At 43.4% G+C, this 22510-nt stretch overlaps 1 protein-coding gene across 6 annotated transcripts in view; it reads left to right on the forward strand.

Moving 5' to 3' along the window:
* LIMCH1 (LIM and calponin homology domains 1) overlaps positions 1-22510 on the forward strand; it is a 240229-nt gene that overhangs the window by 210367 nt on the left and 7352 nt on the right. For all 6 annotated transcript variants that reach the window (XM_083165773.1, XM_083165775.1, XM_083165774.1 and 3 more), the window contains 9 exons: positions 303-503; positions 1590-1674; positions 3024-3175; positions 5631-5730; positions 12956-12984; positions 14981-15088; positions 16458-16550; positions 17034-17180; positions 19251-19357. In XM_083165773.1, the coding sequence (XP_083021899.1) occupies positions 303-503; positions 1590-1674; positions 3024-3175; positions 5631-5730; positions 12956-12984; positions 14981-15088; positions 16458-16550; positions 17034-17180; positions 19251-19357 (1022 nt within the window). The remainder of the gene's footprint in view (positions 1-302; positions 504-1589; positions 1675-3023; positions 3176-5630; positions 5731-12955; positions 12985-14980; positions 15089-16457; positions 16551-17033; positions 17181-19250; positions 19358-22510) is intronic.

Below are 22510 nucleotides of genomic sequence, written 5' to 3' on the forward strand. Positions count from 1 at the left end.
TGGTATAATGTTTGGGATGGGTCACACTGCTGGTATAATGTTTGGGGTTGGGTCACATTGGCTGGTATAATGTTTGGGGATGGGTCACACTGCTGGTATAATGTTCAGGGATTGGACACACTACACCCCCCCCCCCCCCCCCCCCCCCCGATTTTGGCCCTGCTGAAGACAACATTCTACTATTGATCTCATTTATGGTTCCTGGGATTCATGTTTTTCTGTCTTTCTATCATCTATTACTTTGTCTTTAGTTCATGTATAGTGTAATAGTTTCTACCTGTTTTTGCTTAACGCCTGTTTAGGTGGATGGGAAAGTTAGTAAAAATGGAGAAACCCCCAATGGCAGCGATGTTCTTACCTTTGCCCCATCACTGACTCGGTCACAGAGGTTTGAAGGTGTTGCCAGAGTGGATGGATCAGCAGCGCAGGTGAAGATGGACGTCTCTTCAGTTGAACTCAGCCTGGCAAGGCCAAATGTGCAGAGTTCTGTCATGGAACCAGAGGTGAGGACAGGACACTATATAAATATAGCAGCTTACCCAGCGCATATGCAGCAAAACACTAATCACGGTGCACTAGAAATGCTTGGCTAAGACTTTGGGGTAAATTTACTAAAGCTTGTAAAAAGGAAGAGGTGATGTTGCCCATAGCAACCAATCAGATTTTATGATTTTCTTGGATGCAAAAGAGAAATGATAGAGATGATCTAATTGGTTGCTAGGGGCAACAACAACTCTTTATTTTTTTAAACTTCAGTAAATGTACCCCTTTGATTGCACACTTTTAAGTTGCATATGAAGCACAGTGCTACTTGGCGTAAGAGAACAACATGGTCGCCGCAATGGTTGCACTTCACACATATTCAGACTCATTCGCACACAGATGCACAAATGCTGCACATCAAATAGATCAATGTCATTTAGCAAAAGTAGTTTTGTCATTTGTTTGTATGCCCGGAAGCGGAGTGCCTAGGCCAGACTGAAGCCACAGTGTATGACACATCATTACCGAGGTGTAAATCTGGGAGGCAATGGAGTCATCTGCTGCCAGGCTTCTGCTCCCAAGGGGGCACCTCTCCTCCCCTGCGAGTTTGAATCAGTTAATTGAAAACCGTTGATATCGCTTCTATGGCTGACCTCCTCCTAACATCATTTTGGCAAGTGTAACATCCTGTATTAGAACCCATGACCTGGAGACAGACACCTTACTGGTTGAGCTATTTGAGGGGCACCAATATTAATCTTGCCTCCGGGCAACTAGGACAAACTTCCGCCACTGCATCAGTATATTGTTATGTAACCAAGAAAGAGAATTATCAAAGGGAAGTTTTGTTTATAGACTCAAATCCATACATCATATTAAAAAGATGGAAGAAATAAGAATCACTGTAAACATCTGCAGAGTAAAATCACCATTTCTACACATTCCTGTCTGTAACAATAGTGGTTGGAAAAGTGCTGCTATTCGCAAGTTGCCCCCATTTGCCATTAGCCACTGAACAAGTGGAGATTTGGTCAAAACTGACCTTTTGATAAATCTCTCCATCTGTTTTGCTGTATTTTACATTTAAACCTTTCTTCATCCTCCAGGTTTTCTCTCAAGTTGCAAATCACACAAACCAAGTGGATTCTGTGCTGTCCCCAGACTTCAACCACATGGAGCAGATGACTGAAGGTTTGTGTGTTTATACTGGTGGTAGTAGTGGTATTGGTGGTTGTATTACTCTTTCCCCATATGCTGCAAGAAGTATATCGTATCCAAATGTATTTATGTCTTCTGTGGTCTCTGATTCTTAGATTGTCATTTATATTTTGTAGTTAATTTAAATATAGTCACAATAATATTTAAACTTTACATGTATTAATCGCTTACGGCTGGCCTAGGTGTGTATTATATGCCCCAAACTTGAATGGATTTAATGCAGGGTCATGTGTACCCTCATGTAACTTAAAAAAATTGCGATTTGGCAAGATTATAGTTTATAGCAGTGTTTTTTAACCATTGTGCCTTGAGCTGTTCTCAAGTGTGCCCACAGATCGAGAGATGCTCAAACCAGTTTCCAGCCACCACCAGTTCAACTGTTATTTACTGGTCTCTTCAATGTATTTTATTTTTGTTACCTGTGGGGACCAGTGTGATTTGTTTTTTTTTATATGGGGGCGAATAGGTTTTTTTTTTTTTTTCCTGTGGGCACCAATGTGTTTTGCCCTGTGGGGATCTCATGGTGTACCTTGGCAATTTTAAAATCTTATTTAGTGTGCCGCAAGGTAAAAAGGTTGAAAATCACTGGTTTATATGGAGCGTCTCCCTATTGCCGACCTGACCAATCTGTAAGTGCCAGCATACTCTTCCACCAATCAGCTGGTAGTTTCCCAACACCTAGAGAGCCACCGGTTGGCCATTACCGACCTAGTGTGTCAGGTCTGATCAAAATTTTTTATTTATTATAATAATAATTTTATTTCTATAGAGCTCATTCTTCAATATGCAATTTATACCAAAATAGAATGTTACTTATTGAGTAGTATCACTTGCCCGCGAGGGAGTAATTGTTGCAGCGATCATTTAGAAAACGTTGGGGTTGTAAATGCTGTAACCCTATAGCGTCCGCCACCGGTGCATATTCAAACTATGTTCATTGCTATATTAAGCTGACATGCGGACACTATGGAGGTTGACGTACATAAGGTAAACCACTTAATGTCTACAAGCTCGATAGTTAAAAGGTCGACATGAGTTTTATGTGTTTTTTAGCCGAACTTGTGCCGACAGGCGGTATTTCATGCCCTACCATCCACTAGGGCGTGGAGGGAGAATAGAATAGCGTGCCGAGCTTATTGTACAGTATGTCGACCTTCATACAGTATTACCCATACCCATTACGCCTGCCCGGTGGTCCAGTTTCACTACAAATAAGAAAAAAAAAAAAAAATGAATTGAGCTTCTTGTGTTATTGTAGCAGCTTTGTAGAGTGATCGCTGCCGTACATTTGGTTTTATGTTGTCTTTACAACTTTCTTCCAGATTCAGTGCCACCTGTTGGCGTAAGCAGGGAAACATCCGCTGTGACCAGTATAGAGTTTATGCCATCTGTCTGTACAACTGAACTCACTATGAATGGGAAGGGTGAAGAAGACGGGCAAGAAGTGGATGCCAATTCGCTGGTCATGCACTGGGTAATGAGCTTTGTATGACTTATTTTTATTCATTTTTTGGTACTTGTTTCCTAGCACGGCCACACCAATTTGTATCGGGGTGATCGTGACGGAAAAATCGCGTCGGTCGCATCGCATGCGACCAAATCGCATGCGATGCGATTGACCCGATTTTTACATTGAATCAAATGTGAATAGGGCCCCTGGGACCCTATTTTACATTGGATTCAATGTAAAGTATTCCCCAGACCCCCAATTTTACCCCCTCAACGGCACCCCACGATTGACGCCAACCCGAAGCGTGGCGAGCGGCGGCAGTGCGCGTCCTCCGACCTTTTCATACCCCTACTATCCACGTCGGCGTGGAGTTGAGAATATAAAGTGCAGCGAGCCACGGAGCCCGAAGCGTGGCGAGCGGACACGTATAACTTCACAGGTATACGCGTCCCCTCGCGGGGCTCGCCACGCTTCGGGCTCGGTGGCTCGCTGCGCTCTCCACACTTTATATTCTCAACTCCACGCCGACGTGGATAGTAGGGGTATGAAAAGGTCGGAGGACACGCACCGCCGCCGCTCGCCACACTTCGGGTTGGCGTCAATTGTGGGGTGACGCTCACAATGGGGTTGCGTAACTTTTTAACCATGACGGGGCCATATACAATGTGAAATGGGTCATATTGCCCCATTTCACATTGTTTCCTATGTAAAATGGACTTAATCAAGTCCATCTCATCTTGTGCCATTATAATGGCACAAGACCGACGCGATGCTCCCGATTTCAATGTTAAAAATATTTTAACATTGAAGCCTATGGCAAAATCGCGTCCATCGCGTCGGTCGCATCGGGGGCCATGTTAATGCACGCGACCGACGTGATGCCCCCGATTTTGCCTTTGCCGGCAAAATGGACCTGATTTCAAAGGAAATCGGGTCCATCGCGTCCATCGTGTACCTTAACTTTAAGGTACACGATGGACGCGATTGTGGCCGTGCTAGGAAACAAGTACCTATTTTTTAAATATTTTTATTGGAGCAATGCAACATAAGGACACTCATCGTGTATTTTAGAAATTAGTTCAAATTATGAATTAATCAGAATAAGTTACAATGTGAAATACAGTTATGTAATTGTTGTGTGCATCTTCTCCAATCGAGACCGGTATATTTCAATATATTATAGTACAGGCAGTTCTTATCATTTTAAATAGATATTCAGAAGAACATATTTCCTCAAGATGGAGATTAGTTAGAACAAGTTATAATATGAACTACCGGTACTTGTGTATTATCACGGTGCCCGATTTCATCTAAATCGCATACGATATCACATACGATTTAGCGGCCGATTCGATCCGCGATGCAATTTAGCGGCCGATTTGCGAGGGGGAACTTCGCCCGTCTTGTGGCCGATTTTGCGCGGTTTTCTGCTGATTTGCATTCTATTCCATCCTTGCACACCCCCACTATGCTATTCCATCCTTGCACACCCCCGCGCGGTACGCGTCCTCCCGACCTTTTCATACACCCACTATCCACGTCGGCGTGGAGATGATTTTATAAAGCGTGGCAAGCCACCGAGCCCGAAGCGTGACGAGCTGGCGCGGAAAACGATCCCGAAGCGTGGCGAGCGGACACGGATTACTTGACATGTATTCCGCGTCCCCTCGCGGGGCTTGCTGCGCTCGCCACGCTTTGGGATCATTTTCCGCATGCGCTCGCCACGTTTTGGGCTCGGTGGCTCGCTGCGCTTGCCACACTTTATAAAATCAACTCCACGCCAACAGGCATAGTGGGGGTATGGACAGGTCGGGAGGACGCGTACAGCCTCCGCTCGCGGGGCACGCTGCGCTCGCCACGATTCGGCTGACTTGGATAGTGGGGGTGTGCAAGGCTAGAATAGCATGTAAATCGGTAGAAAATTGCGGAAAATCGGCAGCAAACCTGCCACTAAATCGCATCCGATTTTTGCATGCAATTTGCGGCCGATTTTGCGGTGCCGTGATAATACACAAGTACCGAACTACCTTTGTATACAGTAACTTCTGCTTTTGTTTTGTGAATTTCCATCGGTTGGGTTGCTGATAACATTTTTGGGCCCCTAAGTTCCCTTGTGCTAAGTATATAGACTCAGTCGCACACAGATATCCAAGAGTCCAGTGGCGGCTCCAGGAGTAAGGCTGCAGCACAGTGCAAAGTTCAAATAGGAGAGCCACACCCATTGACTGTCAGTTTGTGGGATCACAGTTGGTAGCAGTGAGTGTGGCCCCCCTATTTGAAATTTGGACTGTGCAGCACAAACCCTGTGTGGCCTAATCACATCAAATTGAGACTACGCCTGGTTCTATCAGCGTTGCAAGGTACCTGGTGGTCCACTCGCTCCAGGTGTCTCGTGTCCTATTGACGCTAAGTATATGAGGACTTATCTATAGGTTTCTTTGCCCTACATATGTTTAACTGTGGCTTTTGATTATTACAGTCTCTGGATTCTGTGACCAAGGAACAGAAAGAAATAACTTTGGCTCAGGTGAAGAGAGCCCCTGAAGATGGAAAGGATTCTCTACGGAAAGAGCAGTATGGTGCGTACACATAGCGCCACCCTGTGATGGCATGCCACACCATTCACCCACATGGACTGGAATAGAACTGGGGTTGCACTCATGTAGCAGACCTTGTCCTACAGTGTTTTTAAGCCATTTCTTAATATTTTTGTACATAAAATACCTACTGTGCAATGTAGTATTGTTTTATTCCACTAAATAAAAGTAAATCTACAATGATGCAGCCAGTGTGAATCTCCAGTAAGGGTCATGGCGGAAATTCGTAAATGCTATAATCTCTTTTTAGTTAAGCATATCGTAATTACAATATTACATGTACAGTGGAAACATTGCTGCCCCGTACAGGCACATTTATTTGGAAATGGGAAAAATAATTGGTGGGGACACGTTCTCATAGATAACTAAATGTGACTAAACAACAAAGTAAATAAAATGCCTTTTTACTGTCATTTCATGCAATAAATACACATCCATACCTTCATTTTGTTGTGTGTTTAGGCCATTTGTTTTGTGTATGCACCTGTTATGTTTAGTTTGCTTAGTATAATTTGTGCATGCAGCTACATTTTTGTATTGTCCTTTTTTTTTCTTTTTGTATTAGGCAATTTGCATTTATCTAGGTGTCCAGCAGCATTTAAGGAGTGTTACCTGTAAAAAATCAAATTGTATTGGATTATTCAGACCTGATCACAAAGCTGTTTTTTCTCTAATGGACAAAACAATGCTGCACTGCAGGTGGGGCAGATGTAACATGTGCAGTTAGATTTGAGTGAGGTGTGTTCAAACTAAAATCGCAGTGTAAAAATAAAGCAGAGCGTATTTAACCTGCACAGAAACACAATAGCTCACCCGAACCTAACTCTCTCTGCACACGTTACATCTGCCCCACCTGCAGTGCTACATGGTTTTGTCCATTAGAGAAAAAAGCAGCTTTGTGATCAGGTCTGACCAACCACCCATGATAATAACCCTGTCCCTTAGCAACATAAAAGTTTGTGTGCTAAAGCGGAGCTGGAAACCTTTGGCCCTCCAGCTGTTGTTAAACTACACAGCCCAGCATACCCTGCATCAGTTTTGCTATTTGACCATGTTGCAGGGCATGCTGGGATGCGTAGTTGGATGGCCAAAGGTTTCCCAGCCCTGATCTAAAAGGTCAATGGTGGCTATGTTGATCCCAAATGGTCGACATGGAATTTATCAACATATGAAAAGGTTGACGGAAGTTTTCCATGTATTGTTGGTGTCAATTTGTAGATTTCAGCACATGGGCCCCCAAATTAGTGTGTACTGTGCCCCCTGGCATGGCTTACTTCACTTGCCATGCTTCGGGCAGGGCACTTAATTATTCCCAATAGGAGTCCACATAGATCAGGGCTGGGCAACACCGGCCCTCCAGATGTTAGTGAACTACACATCCCAGGATGCTTTGCATTAGTTTTGCTATGTGGCCATGCTGAAACTGATGCAAGGCATGCTGGGATGTGTAGTTCATCAACATCTGGAGGGCCGGTGTTGCCCAGCCCTGACATAGATGGTAATGTATGAACAGAAAAAAATTATAATTTTTTAATCCTTTGAGTGCCAAGTGAATTTGTCAAACATTTGTATTCACCATAATGACCTGTAATGTTTACCTTTTATAGGAAATATAATATTTTTTTACACAACATTTTCTATTTGAATTCATATAACAAATGTGAGTGAAGCTGGCGTTTTTAGCAGATATTTTTGAGCATCTCTCACAAAGATGTTGGCACTCAAAGGTTTAAAGTCATGTTGACTTTTTTGTTTGTCGACTATTGTCATGCTGACCATATGTTTGCATGTCGGCCGTATGGTATCGACCTGTAGACTTTAGAACTATTGCCCAGAAGCCATCATAGTCTACCTGTATTCATTGTCGCTTCCTCAGGTTAGCAGACATAGAGGGTGGCCTACCCTGGTTTGAGAAGGAATGGAAGGGGCTGTAGGTCACCTTATGTAATCCAGATTTACTCTTTACACTGCTCAAGGGAATGGTGAATGACATAGGACAGGGTTGCCTACCCATCCGGATTGGCCGGGAGGGTCCCGGAAATCGGGTCCCCCTCCTGGCCCCCCGGAAAGGTGGGCAATCCTCCCGGATTCTGGCACACCCTCTGCATCTCCCCGGCAGCTGTCCAGCCCCCTTGTTGAATTACAGCGATCCAAGAGTTTTTGCGAGGAGGGGTGGGGCTAAATATGCAAATAGTACAATTTAGCCCCACCCCCTCCTCAAGGTCCCACAAATCGGGGGGATTTCCAGGGCTTGATGACGTCTTCATTCTTTACATTACTGGGACAAGTGCCTTTCATATGGGAAATATTTGGTGGAAACAGAAGAATTGGGCCAAACCCAGGCAGCAGGGGGCCCTGTTATCATAAGTGAGCTGGCAGTATTTCATATCTTGGAAAGTTTGCTGTACACAGGCACACAAGGCTCTATGGATTAGTGGAATTACGAACTAGGACAGGGCCAATGATGTCACAGCAGCTTACATAACTGCATTTTCAGTTTTTGTGAGATATTAGTAAGACTTGCTCTCTACAGTGCAGTGGGGCAGATATATTTCACATTTTTAACAGCGTTACAGTTGAACAATTACATTTATAATCACTTTTGTGGGAGGGGGGGGGTGGTATTTTTTGCTTTAGTCTTGTTGGTCATGAAGTGGTACAGAGATATTCAGATTATATGCACCACATGTAAACAAAAATAGCTGATCCTTCCGAACAGCAGCTCGGGGAAACGAGACAGGGGGTGTGGCCAAAGTCCTAGTTACTGTGTGAGCTTAAGTGCTAAGCTGCTTCTTCTTTCCCTCTGATCTCCTTTAAACACCATAAATGGGACACCCAATTCAGGGCTGTGCAGTGGCTGTAGGCCAGTGCCTCACACAGAGTTTTCTGGTTGAACATGGGACACTTGGAAGGTATATCTGTATTGTTAAACTGCATTATCTATTCCGAGTCGTCATCCCCTATATGCACCTGCCCCTAGCCACCAGCAAATAATTTGGCACAACTTCTCCCGGTTTAGCCATCCCACCAGTTTTCACTGATCACTATTACATTAAAGGGTTTCTAAACATTATAATTATTATTATTATTTTAACAACCGCTCTACTTGTGATAAGTGTTTACAAAGCATCCACTAAAGTGTTTTAAGCTAAGTACCCCACAATCTGATTAAATGTACTGTCCTTACCTTATGCATTGAGTGCTTTTAATACTTTCCTTTTGTATGTTCTATGCTTTACTTATAAATGTAAACTGAAGTATCCATTGGGGTACGCTACCATAGGATTCCGAAATTGACTTTTGTATATTATCATAAGGGAATACACGCTGTAAAACCTTGTTTTAAAATGTATTAAATATTCTGTTATCTTTACACCTTTTAATATTAGTAATATGTGTATATTCTTTTTTTTGTAAAGTTTTGTATCTGTCCGGTTGTTTTGTTTGTTTTGCTGTATTTTTACACAATATTATGACCTTTGCACCTCAGGATCTCTGCATAAAATCCAGCTAAACATTACCCTTAAGATCCAGTCCGCTGGGCGCCGCCCCCAGTTTATGTTAAAGTCAGGTAACCGCCGTTGAGTTGCACAGCACCCTGTCTTCTCCTGCACAGTATTGTGGTGTGGTCACACAGACCTGTCACTGGTGCTCTGCTTATGGTGTTGGGATCTGTCTGTTTGTGTGGCTATCACTTTGAAAAATCACTGGGTTTGTAAAAATCTTGTAAGGTGTGGTTGCAGTAGCTGGTTTCCTTTCCCATCTTATACACCATTTTGTCTGTTCTGTCAGAGAATGTTCCATAAATATAACTGCACATTTAACTACAATATCCTGTATAATAAAAGGCCAACTCTTCTCTTCAACTCTACGGGAGGGAATTCAAGTGCTGTGCGTGCTGGCGGGTGCTAGATGGTACCCAACGAAGCAATTCAAGCCACCGGAGTTGACACTGTTATGATGTTCTGTCATTTTGATGGACTGGTAGTATTAGGCAATATGCAGTTATGTTCTAGCTCTGGTATAATCTTTACAACATGAGTAGTCTAGTCAGATGTATGTGCCATCAGTGAGAGAATATAGATTTATTTATTTACAGTTTCTTATATAGCGCAGCAGATTCCATTGCACTTTACAATTGTAGACAGTGATAGAACAAACTGGGTAACAACAGACAGACTTCGAGGTAGGGAGGGTCCTTCCGCAAGTGTACAATCTATAGGGATATAGGAGGGAAACACAAGGACAGGCACCAGTAATAGCATAGCAGTCCCACCAAGTTACAAGTCCAGAAGGGAAGCTATAAAATACATAAGTGCCTCAGGGGGTGATGCGTGTGGTACTTATATGTGATAGGCTTGCCTGAAGAGGTGAGGTATCAGGGAAAATTCACATAGAATTTGTATGCGTTATAGCGTGGCTTGGATTCTTGGGTTTCTGCTAATTTATATTGATGCAGTTGTCAATATTGACTCTCTTCGTTGCTGGTTGAGCACAGCAGCATGCTTTGATCTGGTACCAGATCATCATGAGGGTCCATCCAGAGCAGATTGAGGGTCCATCAGAAAGCCTACCCACATTCCAGAAGAGTATTTGTTGAAAGCTGAAATATCCGAAGTCCAACCTCGTGTTATTGTATTACCACCTCTTTCATTGAATGGAATGTCATATCTCCTCTAAAGTCACTGTTACCATGAGTGAGTGGACAAGGCTGGAGTTTTGTGCTTGTAGAGCTTTCTATAAATTACCACACAGTACACGGCCGGAAGTGCACCTCTCAGATGAGGCTGAAGAAACATGGTGGTGCAAAATGCACCCAATTAAACATCTAAAATGCTACCTGAAGACTCGCGCAAGTTCACAATTCAAGGCCATATGAGGAGTGAAGATGTGCCATGTTCTCCACATATCTATAAGAAGAGTCTATTCCCTCTAGTTAGCTACACTACTTGGCAAGGAACATTTTTACTGCACAATCCACTCTTCCCCTCAGGCTGGGCAGACTTCTCCTGCTGCACAGACCACCTCTTCCCCTCAGGCTGGGCAGACGTCTCCTGCTGCACAGACCACTCTTCCCCTCAGGCTGGGCAGACTTCTCCTGCTGCACAGACCACCTCTTCCCCTCAGGCTGGGCAGACGTCTCCTGCTGCACAGACCACTCTTCCCCTCAGGCTGGGCAGACATCTCCTGCTGCACAGACCACCTCTTCCCCTCAGGCTGGGCAGACTTCCCCTGCAGGGCAGACGTCTCCTGCTGCACAGACCACCTCTTCCCCTCAGGCGGGGCAGATGTCTCCTGCTGCACAGACCACCTCTTCCCCTCAGGCTGGGCAGACGTCTCCTGCAGCACAGACCACTCTTCCCCTCAGGCTGGGCAGACGTCTCCTGCTGCACAGACCACCTCTTCCCCTCAGGCTGGGCAGACTTCTCCTGCTGGGCAGAAGTCTCCTGCTGCACAGACCACCTCTTCCCCTCAGGCTGGGCAGACGTCTCCTGCTGCACAGACCACCTCTTCCCCTCAGGCTGGGCAGATTTCTTCTGCTGGACAGACCACCTCTTCCCCTCAGGCTGGGCAGACTTCTCCTGCTGCACAAACCACCTCTTCCCCTGAAAGTGTAGGAGCGGGAGGCAGTACTCGTATCCACGGTACAGTCTTAGGGTTGCTTTTGATAAAAGGAGCAAAAATGATTTACCTTTTAATGGATAATATACACCTTTTTAATTTCTGTACTTATGGCTTTAAATGAACACCACTATTGGTCCTTTAAACATATGATTCTATAATTGGGCATAAAATATTACAAATGAGTACTAATAGGTCAGCAGTGGCTAGATGAATGGACACCCATGCTAAATGGCAGGACCTAAGAGTTGGTTCTTGATCAGCATATTAAGGGGTAAATCTATTAGGATGGGAGTTCTATGTAAGAGCTTCCCATAACCAATTACTTCCCATAACTTCTTTGTTTAGCACCTTCCAGAAGATAACAGAATTGGATTGTTTGCTATGGGCAACATCTTGGTGTATTTACCCCTAAAGGTTCTATGTAAGAATTCCAACACTGTACACACGTCATTACAAGGAGTTGCACTGTCTGAGGCCCCATCCTATACAATCAGCCTGTACTTTCAATAACACCAGTCACTGGCTTCCCATCCATGCACCATCATTTCATTACCAAACATATGGGTTCACTGTAATTGGTTGGATTTATGCAATTCAGCTCTCTGTGTTGAAAACCTGATTGCTTATAGAGTTGGATTTGCTTGATCCATTCAGTCAAGGGTATGTATGTCTGGTCAGCTCTAGCTCCTGTTTTGGAAAGGCTGTCTGACTTTTTATGGCAATAAGGTCTAGCACTGGCTTCCAGGGTCCAGTTGTTCCTATTCCAGTTATTTCCCAGATTCGTATCTCCGTATCTTTATGATGCCCCTTGGAACAAAAAAATAACCCTTCTTATTGTGGCGCTTACTTTAGTGGGGGTTGAATACTGCTCCATAGGTGTTCCATTTTGTACCGATGAGTGCGCCTATAGCACTTCACATTCAAACATCCCCTTGTTCATATGTAAAACATGGAGGAAAACCGGTAATACTCAGTTACTATGTAATGCACTTCTGATCATCACCAGCAAACACTATGTCTTCAGTCCTCCAGGATGTCTACCGGACGGTACACCACAGATCACAGGTAGTAGTTCTGGCTATTGACACTGACTGTGTATTTTAACATTCATTCCCTTTGAAAACCTTGTGATCTATTTAACATCATTACCAGGTCTTATAATCTAGATGGTATTTTTTTTATTTTGTAAAACCTTTCCTATAGTAAACGTTTGAACTCTCAGCCCCAGTCTACCATCTGTCTTCTGTAATGCACGTATCCTAATAGTTCAGTATTACTGGAGACCATTGGTGTGTTCTTCATGACATTAATGCTGGAGGAACTGTATAGAATACAACAGTAATGATGTTAAGGATATTCCAATAGGTCTGATCTGTCCTACTGACCCCACCAAACGCCATTTCCAGCAATGCCTATGCCCAGATGTTTGGCACATAAGCATTATATGGCAGAATTGGGATGATTTACCCAATTCTAAAAAGTGCATTATTATTATTATCCATAATCATTTGTACTGACTTGTGCACATTGTAAATTAAAAGATAGCCAAATAAAGTTGTTTTTGTTCGCTTCTGTTTGACAGGCGGGCCGGAGAGCAGTGGGAACTCAGCAGTAAGTAATGTTCCGTGGCATGTTTGTGTTGTCCGTGTACAGAAGAAGCCGCAGAATGTTTCACAGTCTGCCAAGCTAAGACAATGAACAATAACGTCATACACAAGTGCTTATCGGCTTTATTAAGATCTGTTTGACACTTCTGTCAGCAATTACTCATTCTGCATCAGCAATTGGTCTTATCAGCTTACTTCTTTAACGAAGCTCTTCATTTAATAAAAAAAAGTAATTCTTCCTCTCACAGGGAAGTGTATAGCACCATGGCCCTGATTCAGGTTGGTTGATTAAGCTGCGAACATCACCGCTCACTGAGCGCTGCCCGTCCGAATACTGTCATTAACTTTCATTTCAAAGACTGTGCTAGATAAATGACAGAAGATGATTGGTTCCTAGGGGCAACTTGTGCACTTTATCTCCCTCCTCATACTGTAGGTTACTAGGCTAATCCGGCCCTCTTCCTTACTAATATGTTTTTCCCATGGAAAACCTCTAATGTGTTGTGAAAGGATTTCACACCCAACCTAGCAGAACTGCATTATGGGATGAGTGTGGTAGTTAGATGACTATTTACCACAAGCTTAAATATAAATGAAAGTACTATATCGGGAATATTTTACCCATTCGTTCCTTATTGACAGCAGCCATGTTCAAAGGAAATATGAAACTTGGGGTCTGTGTAATAAGTCTTGGAGAGAGATAGAGTACGAACCAAACCGCTTCTGTCATTTTTCAAACGCAGCCTGTAACATGCAGGTAGGAGCTGATTGGCCGGCGCAAGTGTATTGTAATGGGCCCAATTCAGACCTGCTCGCTAGACTGCATGTTTTCACAGCCTAGCGAGAAGGTTAACGTCCCCACGCCACAGGAATCCCTGCGCAGGGATGCGAACGGTTGTGTATGAGGAGAAATCATTTAATGTTTGCTTACCATCCAATGATTTTTTCTCCTCTGGCTGCCACTCACCACTGCGTGACTAAGGTGACACTCGGAGGGTACACAGATCAATACGAATTCGGGGCAGGCGCCGACGTCATCCGCCCACCCCGAGCAGGCAGGGGAAAACCTGCATTCACTGGGCCCTGCCCAGCATTTGTATGGGCGCGCCCACCATTTTTGTGATCATGTCCATGAAATGCTGGGGGGTCCACCCAGGTACGCTCCTTGCCTGTCACTCAGGCTATGAGCACCCCGATGAAGGACAACTTAGCCGAAGGCTAAAAATGCGCATGTGCAGACCCAAACCATCAGCCCAGGGGCTGAGTTCGGACCTGTGCGGACAGTTCTGAATCGGCCCTTAATTATCTGCAACGTAACACTGGTATATTCTATATCCCATTTATTTAATCAGTGGCACTAGAGAACTAGAAGAAGAATATTGCTGGGCAATCAGAGAGCGTAACTGATGCCTTCTGTAGCTTCCATGGCTTTGAGAATCAGGTTACTGGTGAAGGCACGCACAGTTGCCAATTGTCCCTACATTTATAGGATCCGGCCCAGTCTTTAGCACCTAGAATGGTCCCTCCTGCCTGACATTTTTCAAACACAGTCTGTGACATGGCAGGTAGGAGCTGATTGGCTGGCTGTTTATCACTCTCCATTTTATCACTTTTGAAGCTTAGAGAATCTGGCCCAAAGTCTGCAGCAACCAATAAACTTATACCAGTCATATTACAGAATGTTCTTGACACTTATCCACTCTTTAGAAGGTTTGCTACATCTCCCTCCCGATGTCATGACAGGACTGTAGTGCAACAAAATGGCCGCCTTCACACTGCAGTGTTTCATTGACTGACATGCACCAAAGTACGCCGTCACTGGAAATTTCAGAGCTCTTAGCTATATAATGTAATAATACTTCCCCCAAGCAGATAGAAGGATGAGAAAAAATGTGATTCCAGTCAACAATTACTTGTATTTTAAAATATGACACATTTACTTAAACTTATTTATTTAGGAACAATTGGCAAACAGTGATGATATCTATGTTTTCTGCCAGGCTTTGCAACCACCATTAAATTCCCCAAGTCGATTTTGCACGTGGGACCCAGAAGAGGAACGCAGGCGGCAGGAGAGGTGGCAGCAGGAACAGGAAAGGTTGCTTCAGGTATTGCTTTGTGGCTGGGTCATTTTGTGTTTTAGTTTTACTTTTAATCAATGTATTTAACAGTATAGAAAACTTAAATGTATTTGGAAAAATAAATAAATCCCAGAGTATACATCGTTATGCATTGGTTGTAGTTTACATAGTTCTGGTCTTATATAATAAAATCCAGAACCTTTTCCAAATGATTTTTATTTATCTAGAGCAGTGGTGTCAAACTCATGGCCCTCCAGCTGTTGTGGAACTACATGTCCCAGCATGCCCTGCAAACGTTTTAGCAATCCATTATATAACATCTGTGGCAGGGCATGAGGAGGTTATGGCTTGCACTGACAATTAAATTAAGATGAATGAATAAATCAACTTCTGCATAAATATAGGTGTGAATACCTCACATAGATTTGTTGCTGGTGCTCCCTAGAGTTATGGGTAACCATATGTTTAGAAGAGAAAAGGATAACTCTCTTTTAATGGTATATCTTAAAAGATAATCCAATACACTGTACAGCAGTATGATGACCTAGGGGCCAACAAATGTAGGGAAAGGAAGAAACAGTACACAACGGGAGAGGAAAATAAAGTATTGTGATTGAATGTGAGTGTAGAAAGGATACGAATAAGTTCCTTTACAGGAACAAGATTCTACTTGTATGCGCCAGCCTATGGCTGTCTTATCACATAAAGCCTTACGGTGAAATAGTATAACAATATAACAAAATTGGTGCACTCTTAAAAGTGGTGAATGTTTCAGCTATTTATAGTCAATTGTTCCCATTTTGTGGTCCTTCACAGAACCCCTTGGGCCATTGATCACTTAAGCTGAGTTTTTATTGGTCAATGGCCCAAGGGGTTCTGCGAAGGACCACAAATGGGAACAATTGACTATAAATAGCTGAAACATTCACCACTTTTAAGAGTGCACCAATTTTGTTATATTGTTATACTATTTCACCGTAAGGCTTTATGTGATAAGGCAGCCATAGGCTGGCGCATACAAGTAGAATCTTGTTCCTGTAAAGGAACTTATTCGTATCCTTTCTACACTCACATTCAATCACAATACTTTATTTTCCTCTCCCGTTGTGTACTGTTTCTTCCTTTCCCTACATTTGTTGGCCCCTAGGTCATCATACTGCTGTACAGTGTATTGGATTATCTTTTAAGATATACCATTAAAAATTAAATAATTTTAACAGAAAAAGTTAGTGCCCCCAAAAAAGAGAGTTATCTTTTTCTCTTCTAAACATATGTGTAGTTCCATAACAGCTGTAGGGCCATGAGTTTGACACCACTGATCTAGAGACATATTAATCCAAATCAGCCTTGTCCCATCCCATGTCATATTAATCTTTCTTTAATTTTTTTGTTCTAGGAAAGGTACCAAAAAGAGCAGGAGAAACTGAAGGAGGAGTGGGAAAAGGCCCAGAAAGAAGTGGAAGAAGAGGAGCGTAAATACTATGAGGAGGTAACTAGTGAGGTGCACTCTGTTCTGCTCAGAAATGTCAGCTGTGCAATCTGGGGCATTACCTGCCTCTGTATTATCCAGTTATCCTCTCTCTCTCTCTCTCTCTCTCTCTCTCTCTCTCTCTCTTACTCTCGTATATCACACAGAAATTTAGAGATGAAGCTAGGCTTTGATAAATGTACTGTATTAGTGGATAGTGTGCAGACTAGTCTTAGATGTGGTTGTCCTACACTTTGCAGCAATTGTTATCCTTTATCCTTAACCATCAATAGCTGGACAGATGTCTCTATGCTGCAAACACTTCAAGCCTCAAAATCAGAAACCTTTCCATTTTTGTGTACTTTAATTAAGGACACTGCATTATATTTCCATGCAAAGAATACTCCTGTTATTTCGATTTGAAAAATGTTTTTCTTTCCTTCAGTTACTGTCTTCTGTATGTCTCAAAATATCACTTGTAACCAGGAATGGGTGTATTTCTAGGAAAGGAAGATCATTGAAGACACAGTCATGCCATTGACCACGTCCCCAGTCACCAGCGTACACCATGGCATCTCTGAAACCAATGGGACATCCGTGTCTAGACATACAGAGCCTGTACCAGGAGAACAGGAAGAGACCACAATAGAGGTAGGACCACCAGACCTCCCGATGTCACATGGCAGACTGATATGCTCTATGCGAGTAGTTTATTGGATATGTCAATAAAAAACATTAGTGTGTTTTTAAAATAAAACTTCCAAAAACTGAGTAGTTACTAAAAACAAAAATCTGACTTTGGTTCATTCATTTTAAATATTCTATATATCAAAGACTTTATAGTTGAAAAATGTAATAGGGTGGGAGAACGGAAACGGAGAGAGTTTTGGGAGAGTTTTCCAGTTTTTTTTAAAGCGTGTAATTGGTTGCCGCTTTAAAAGAAAAAAGTGAAAACTCTCTCAAAAGATCTCACTTTCTGATTCTCACACCCTATTTCATTTGGCAACATTACCAGAAAAAGTAGTATAGCACTTCATGATCTATGACAGTTTCTGCCAACCAGTTACTTGCGAGCTACTGGTAGCTCGTGGTAGTGATCCGGGTGGTTCGACCACTGCAGCCTCCCGGTCGTTCCTCCCTCCATTGCCCGCCACTGCTTCTTCCCTTCTGAGGGGAGGAGAGCGCATCACTCATCTCTCCTTCCCCTAATTGTGTATGCATGTGACTGGGCCGTCAGCCAATCAGACAAAAAAGAGAAAGATATACAGCGCTGGGGTTTGAATGAAAAATCACTATACAATTAATTAATCAGAAATATTTATTACATACTACAATCTGATATAACATCGAGACAATAAAAGTTAGAGAATTCTCTTGGGAAATAATGGATGATAAAAATGTTTTAAAAGTTTTTGCTAGCATAATGGCTCCACTAAATGGTAGCAGCAGTTCAGAAGCACCGAAGCAAATATATAGTTACCGGACTAGGTTTGGTATTGATGTCTCCTGTGTTTGGAGGAGATTGTAGAATAGTCCCAGAGAATTACCCAGCTGGAGGATCCAGATTCACTCAGATGACAATGGCAGACTTGATGGTATATGAATACCAGGCTTGTTACTGCTTGTGAGGCTGAGGTTGTGGAATCCTTGAGGTTGTAAAAGCCAGTCCGGAATGTAATATGGCGGTCTGGTATAATAAGGTTCAGAGCTGGAGTAGGCAGGGTGGTGGCTCAACGTGTTTCAACGTGTTCACACGTCTTCATCAGAAGCTAGTATCAGCAAATCAGAGCTTGCGGGTCGGCAGCCAATCAACGAGCTTTGATTTGCTGACGGCCCAGTCACAGGGAAGGAGAGACACGGCGGAGGTGGAGACAGAGACAGACAATCAGGCAAGCCAGCCAGCAGGGGGTCACTGAACTTTTGCACTTGCAGATGTCCCTTCTTCTCTGCCTCCAGTATTGGGAGATATGTATGCAGCATATTGGACATTGCAGTGTGTGGCATATTGTGTCTGGGGCATTGCGGTATGTGGCATAATGTGTCAGTGGCATTACAGTGTGTGGCATAATGTGCAAGGGGTATTTTTCGATTATTATGCAGATTTTTTTTTTTACCTTTTAGTAGCTCTTCAGGTGGTTTATTTTGTCTTGAGTACCGTAACTTACGCCCCAAAAAAGGTTGGGCCCTCTGATCTATGAAATGAAGCAGCTCTCATACAAATATACTGTTGTATAATGAGAGACTTTTGTTTGTTTTTTTATTGTTTTTTTTATTTCTTTTGTGACCTTAAGCATCTAGAACGCTAAACCTTTTTATTCTGCTTATTGCCTAATAAACAAAAAATCAAATATGTTATTACAATCATATTTAGTTGCGCAATGTCAGCAAACCTCTTTCTCTGATGATGATGAATGACTGTTTTTAGACACAAGTAAATAGTAGCAGATGAGCTATTAATGGCCCAGGAACAAAGCAAATCTTTTTGGTAAACATTATGGCAGTCAGGATAAACATGGCTATACCAGTGATCTGCTGTATTTCATCAGCTTTCTTACAATATTTTGCCTTGCGGCCTGGCCTGTCTGACTTGTTTTTCTGTGTAATTATGATATTAATTACATGTTTATGTGTAACATTGTTAATAAACAGTTTGAAGTGGTTGCTGAAATGCCGGATTTAAAAAAGGAACATTACCTTAATTCTATTTTGGTTTGTTTGTAGCCATGGACAGAAGCCAAAAAGGATAATCCACAGACAGAAAATAGCAAACTGTGGACACTAGAGGGAGCTCTGCACAGCACAGACAAGGAGCAGATACAGAGAAACATGTATGTGGTCTAGTTGGGGATTAAAGTCGATGATGGTGTTTGTATTTCACAGCGGAACTGTGTGTTACATCTAGACTTTGTGTTACATCTCTACCTGACTGTGTGTGGGATATGGTTAAATATTAGAGACCGCAATACAGAACCCTTGTGGTGCCATATAAACAAAGTATAATAATTACAGCAACTGTGGGGCAGATGGATAAAGCTTGGTGAAGTGATAAAGTGTAAGGTGATCAGCTCGTAACTCATTTTTCAAACCCAGCCTGTAACGTGTCGGGAGATGACTGGCTGGTGCGTTATCACCAACTATTTTATCACTTCACCACACTTAATAAATCTGCCCCTGTGTACTGTATATTGCAAACTCAGGTAATTGCAGAGTGGAGAGCGTTATGGATACAGCAACCCTTATGACTAGAGGAGGAATGGTAGAAGTAAGGGATGTGCTCACACAGAGGCAAAGCTAAGTCAGGACATGTGGCTATAGGGTAGATGTACATATACACTAAAGATGAGTATTAATCACAAATGCTGCCCAGTCAGCACTGATTAGGAGTGGAAACGGTCTATCGTGTGCACGATTTCCCAGCTAATTGTGCCGATTCTGTAACTATACTCCAGCTAAATGCTTTCTATTCTGCTGTAATTTGCCCTGAGCAAAACTTATCCCTGAGGTACCTGCGTTGTCTGTGTGATAACATCCCACACATACTGTACCTGAATTCCAGCAACCGTATTGCTACGCCTCATAGATGCCACTATTTGAGCAATAGTAGCACTATATGATATAGATGCCAGTATTCCAGCAATAGCAGCGCTATGCCCCATAGATGCCAGTATTCCCACAATAGTAGCGCTATGCCCCATAGATACCAATATACCAGCAATAGTAGCACTATGCCCCATAGATTCCAGTATTCCAGCAATAGCAGCGCTATGCCCCATAGATGCCAGTATTCCCACAATAGTAGCGCTATGCCCCATAGATACCAGTATTCCCACAATAGTAGCACTATGCCCCATAGATTCCAGTATTCCCACAATAGTAGCGCTATGCCCCATAGATACCAGTATTCCCACAATAGCAGCGCTATGCCCCATAGATTCCAGTATTCCCACAATAGTAGCGCTATGCCCCATAGATACCAATATACCAGCAATAGTAGCACTATGCCCCATAGATGCCAGTATTCCCACAATAGCAGCGCTATGCCCCTTAGATGCCAGTATTCCCACAATAGTAGCACTATGCCCCATAGATGCCAGTATTCCCACAATAGTAGCACTATGCCCCATAGATGCCAGTATTCCAGCAATAGCAGCACTATGCCCCATAGATGCCAGTATTCCCACAATAGTAGCACTATGCCCCATAGATGCCAGTATTCCCACAATAGTAGCGCTATGCCCCATAGATACCAATATACCAGCAATAGTAGCACTATGCCCCATAGATTCCAGTATTCCAGCAATAGCAGCGCTATGCCCCATAGATGCCAGTATTCCCACAATAGTAGCGCTATGCCCCATAGATACCAGTATTCCCACAATAGTAGCACTATGCCCCATAGATTCCAGTATTCCCACAATAGTAGCGCTATGCCCCATAGATACCAGTATTCCCACAATAGCAGCGCTATGCCCCATAGATTCCAGTATTCCCACAATAGTAGCGCTATGCCCCATAGATACCAATATACCAGCAATAGTAGCACTATGCCCCATAGATGCCAGTATTCCCACAATAGCAGCGCTATGCCCCTTAGATGCCAGTATTCCCACAATAGTAGCACTATGCCCCATAGATGCCAGTATTCCCACAATAGTAGCACTATGCCCCATAGATGCCAGTATTCCAGCAATAGCAGCACTATGCCCCATAGATGCCAGTATTCCCACAATAGTAGCACTATGCCCCATAGATGCCAGTATTCCCACAATAGTAGCGCTATGCCCCATAGATTCCAGTATTCCCACAATAGTAGCGCTATGCCCCATAGATACCAATATACCAGCAATAGTAGCGCTATGCCCCATAGATTCCAGTATTTCCACAATAGTAGCGCTATGCCCCATAGATACCAATATACCAGCAATAGTAGCACTATGCCCCATAGATTCCAGTATTTCCACAATAGTAGCGCTATTCCCCATAGATACCAATATACCAGCAATAATAGCACTATGCCCCATAGATGCCAGTATTCCAGCAATAGCAGCGCTATGCCCCATAGATACCAGTATTCCCACAATAGTAGCACTATGCCCCATAGATGCCAGTATTCCAGCAATAGTAGCGCTATGCCCCATAGATTCCAGTATTCCCACAATAGTAGCGCTATGCCCCATAGATACCAATATACCAGCAATAGTAGCACTATGCCCCATAGATTCCAGTATTCCCACAATAGTAGCGCTATGCCCCATAGATACCAATATACCAGCAATAGTAGCACTATGCCCCATAGATACCAGTATTTCCACAATAGTAGCGCTATTCCCCATAGATACCAATAATAGCACTATGCCCCATAGATGCCAGTATTCCAGCAATAGCAGCGCTATGCCCCATAGTTACCAGTATTCCCACAATAGTAGCACTATGCCCCATAGATGCCAGTATTCCAGCAATAGTAGCGCTATGCCCCATAGATTCCAGTATTCCCACAATAGTAGCGCTATGCCCCATAGATACCAGTATTTCCACAATAGTAGCACTATGCCCCATAGATGCCAGTATTCCCACAATAGTAGCGCTATGCCCCATAGATTCCAGTATTCCCACAATAGTAGCACTACAGATGGAGCTGGCCTCTTCATTGCGACCCCCCGCCAGGGGTCGCGTGCGCACAAGACGCTCGCGCGCCCCATGGCTTCCACGCCGCCGGTCCCCCTCGCCGCCCCGACCCCCCCCCCCCCCCCTAACCCTGCCCGAGACTGGGACGCGCATGTGTATTAGCAAACTAATTGGATAACCACAACATTGGAGAAACAGCAGCATCCGTGTTTTGCTCCTGACGTTTCTTCAGTGATAATTGCATACCCAACACAGACTTAACTCACATATGGACCCTGAGTGTGGGCAGGACAAATAGTTTTTTCTGCTCCCACCTATGGCTTTGTGCTCCATGCAACGCTTATATCAAGTTCTGT

The sequence above is a fragment of the Crinia signifera genome, chromosome 1, assembly GCF_055691185.1.
Source record: "Crinia signifera chromosome 1, ASM5569118v1, whole genome shotgun sequence".
NCBI lineage: Eukaryota > Metazoa > Chordata > Amphibia > Anura > Myobatrachidae > Crinia > Crinia signifera.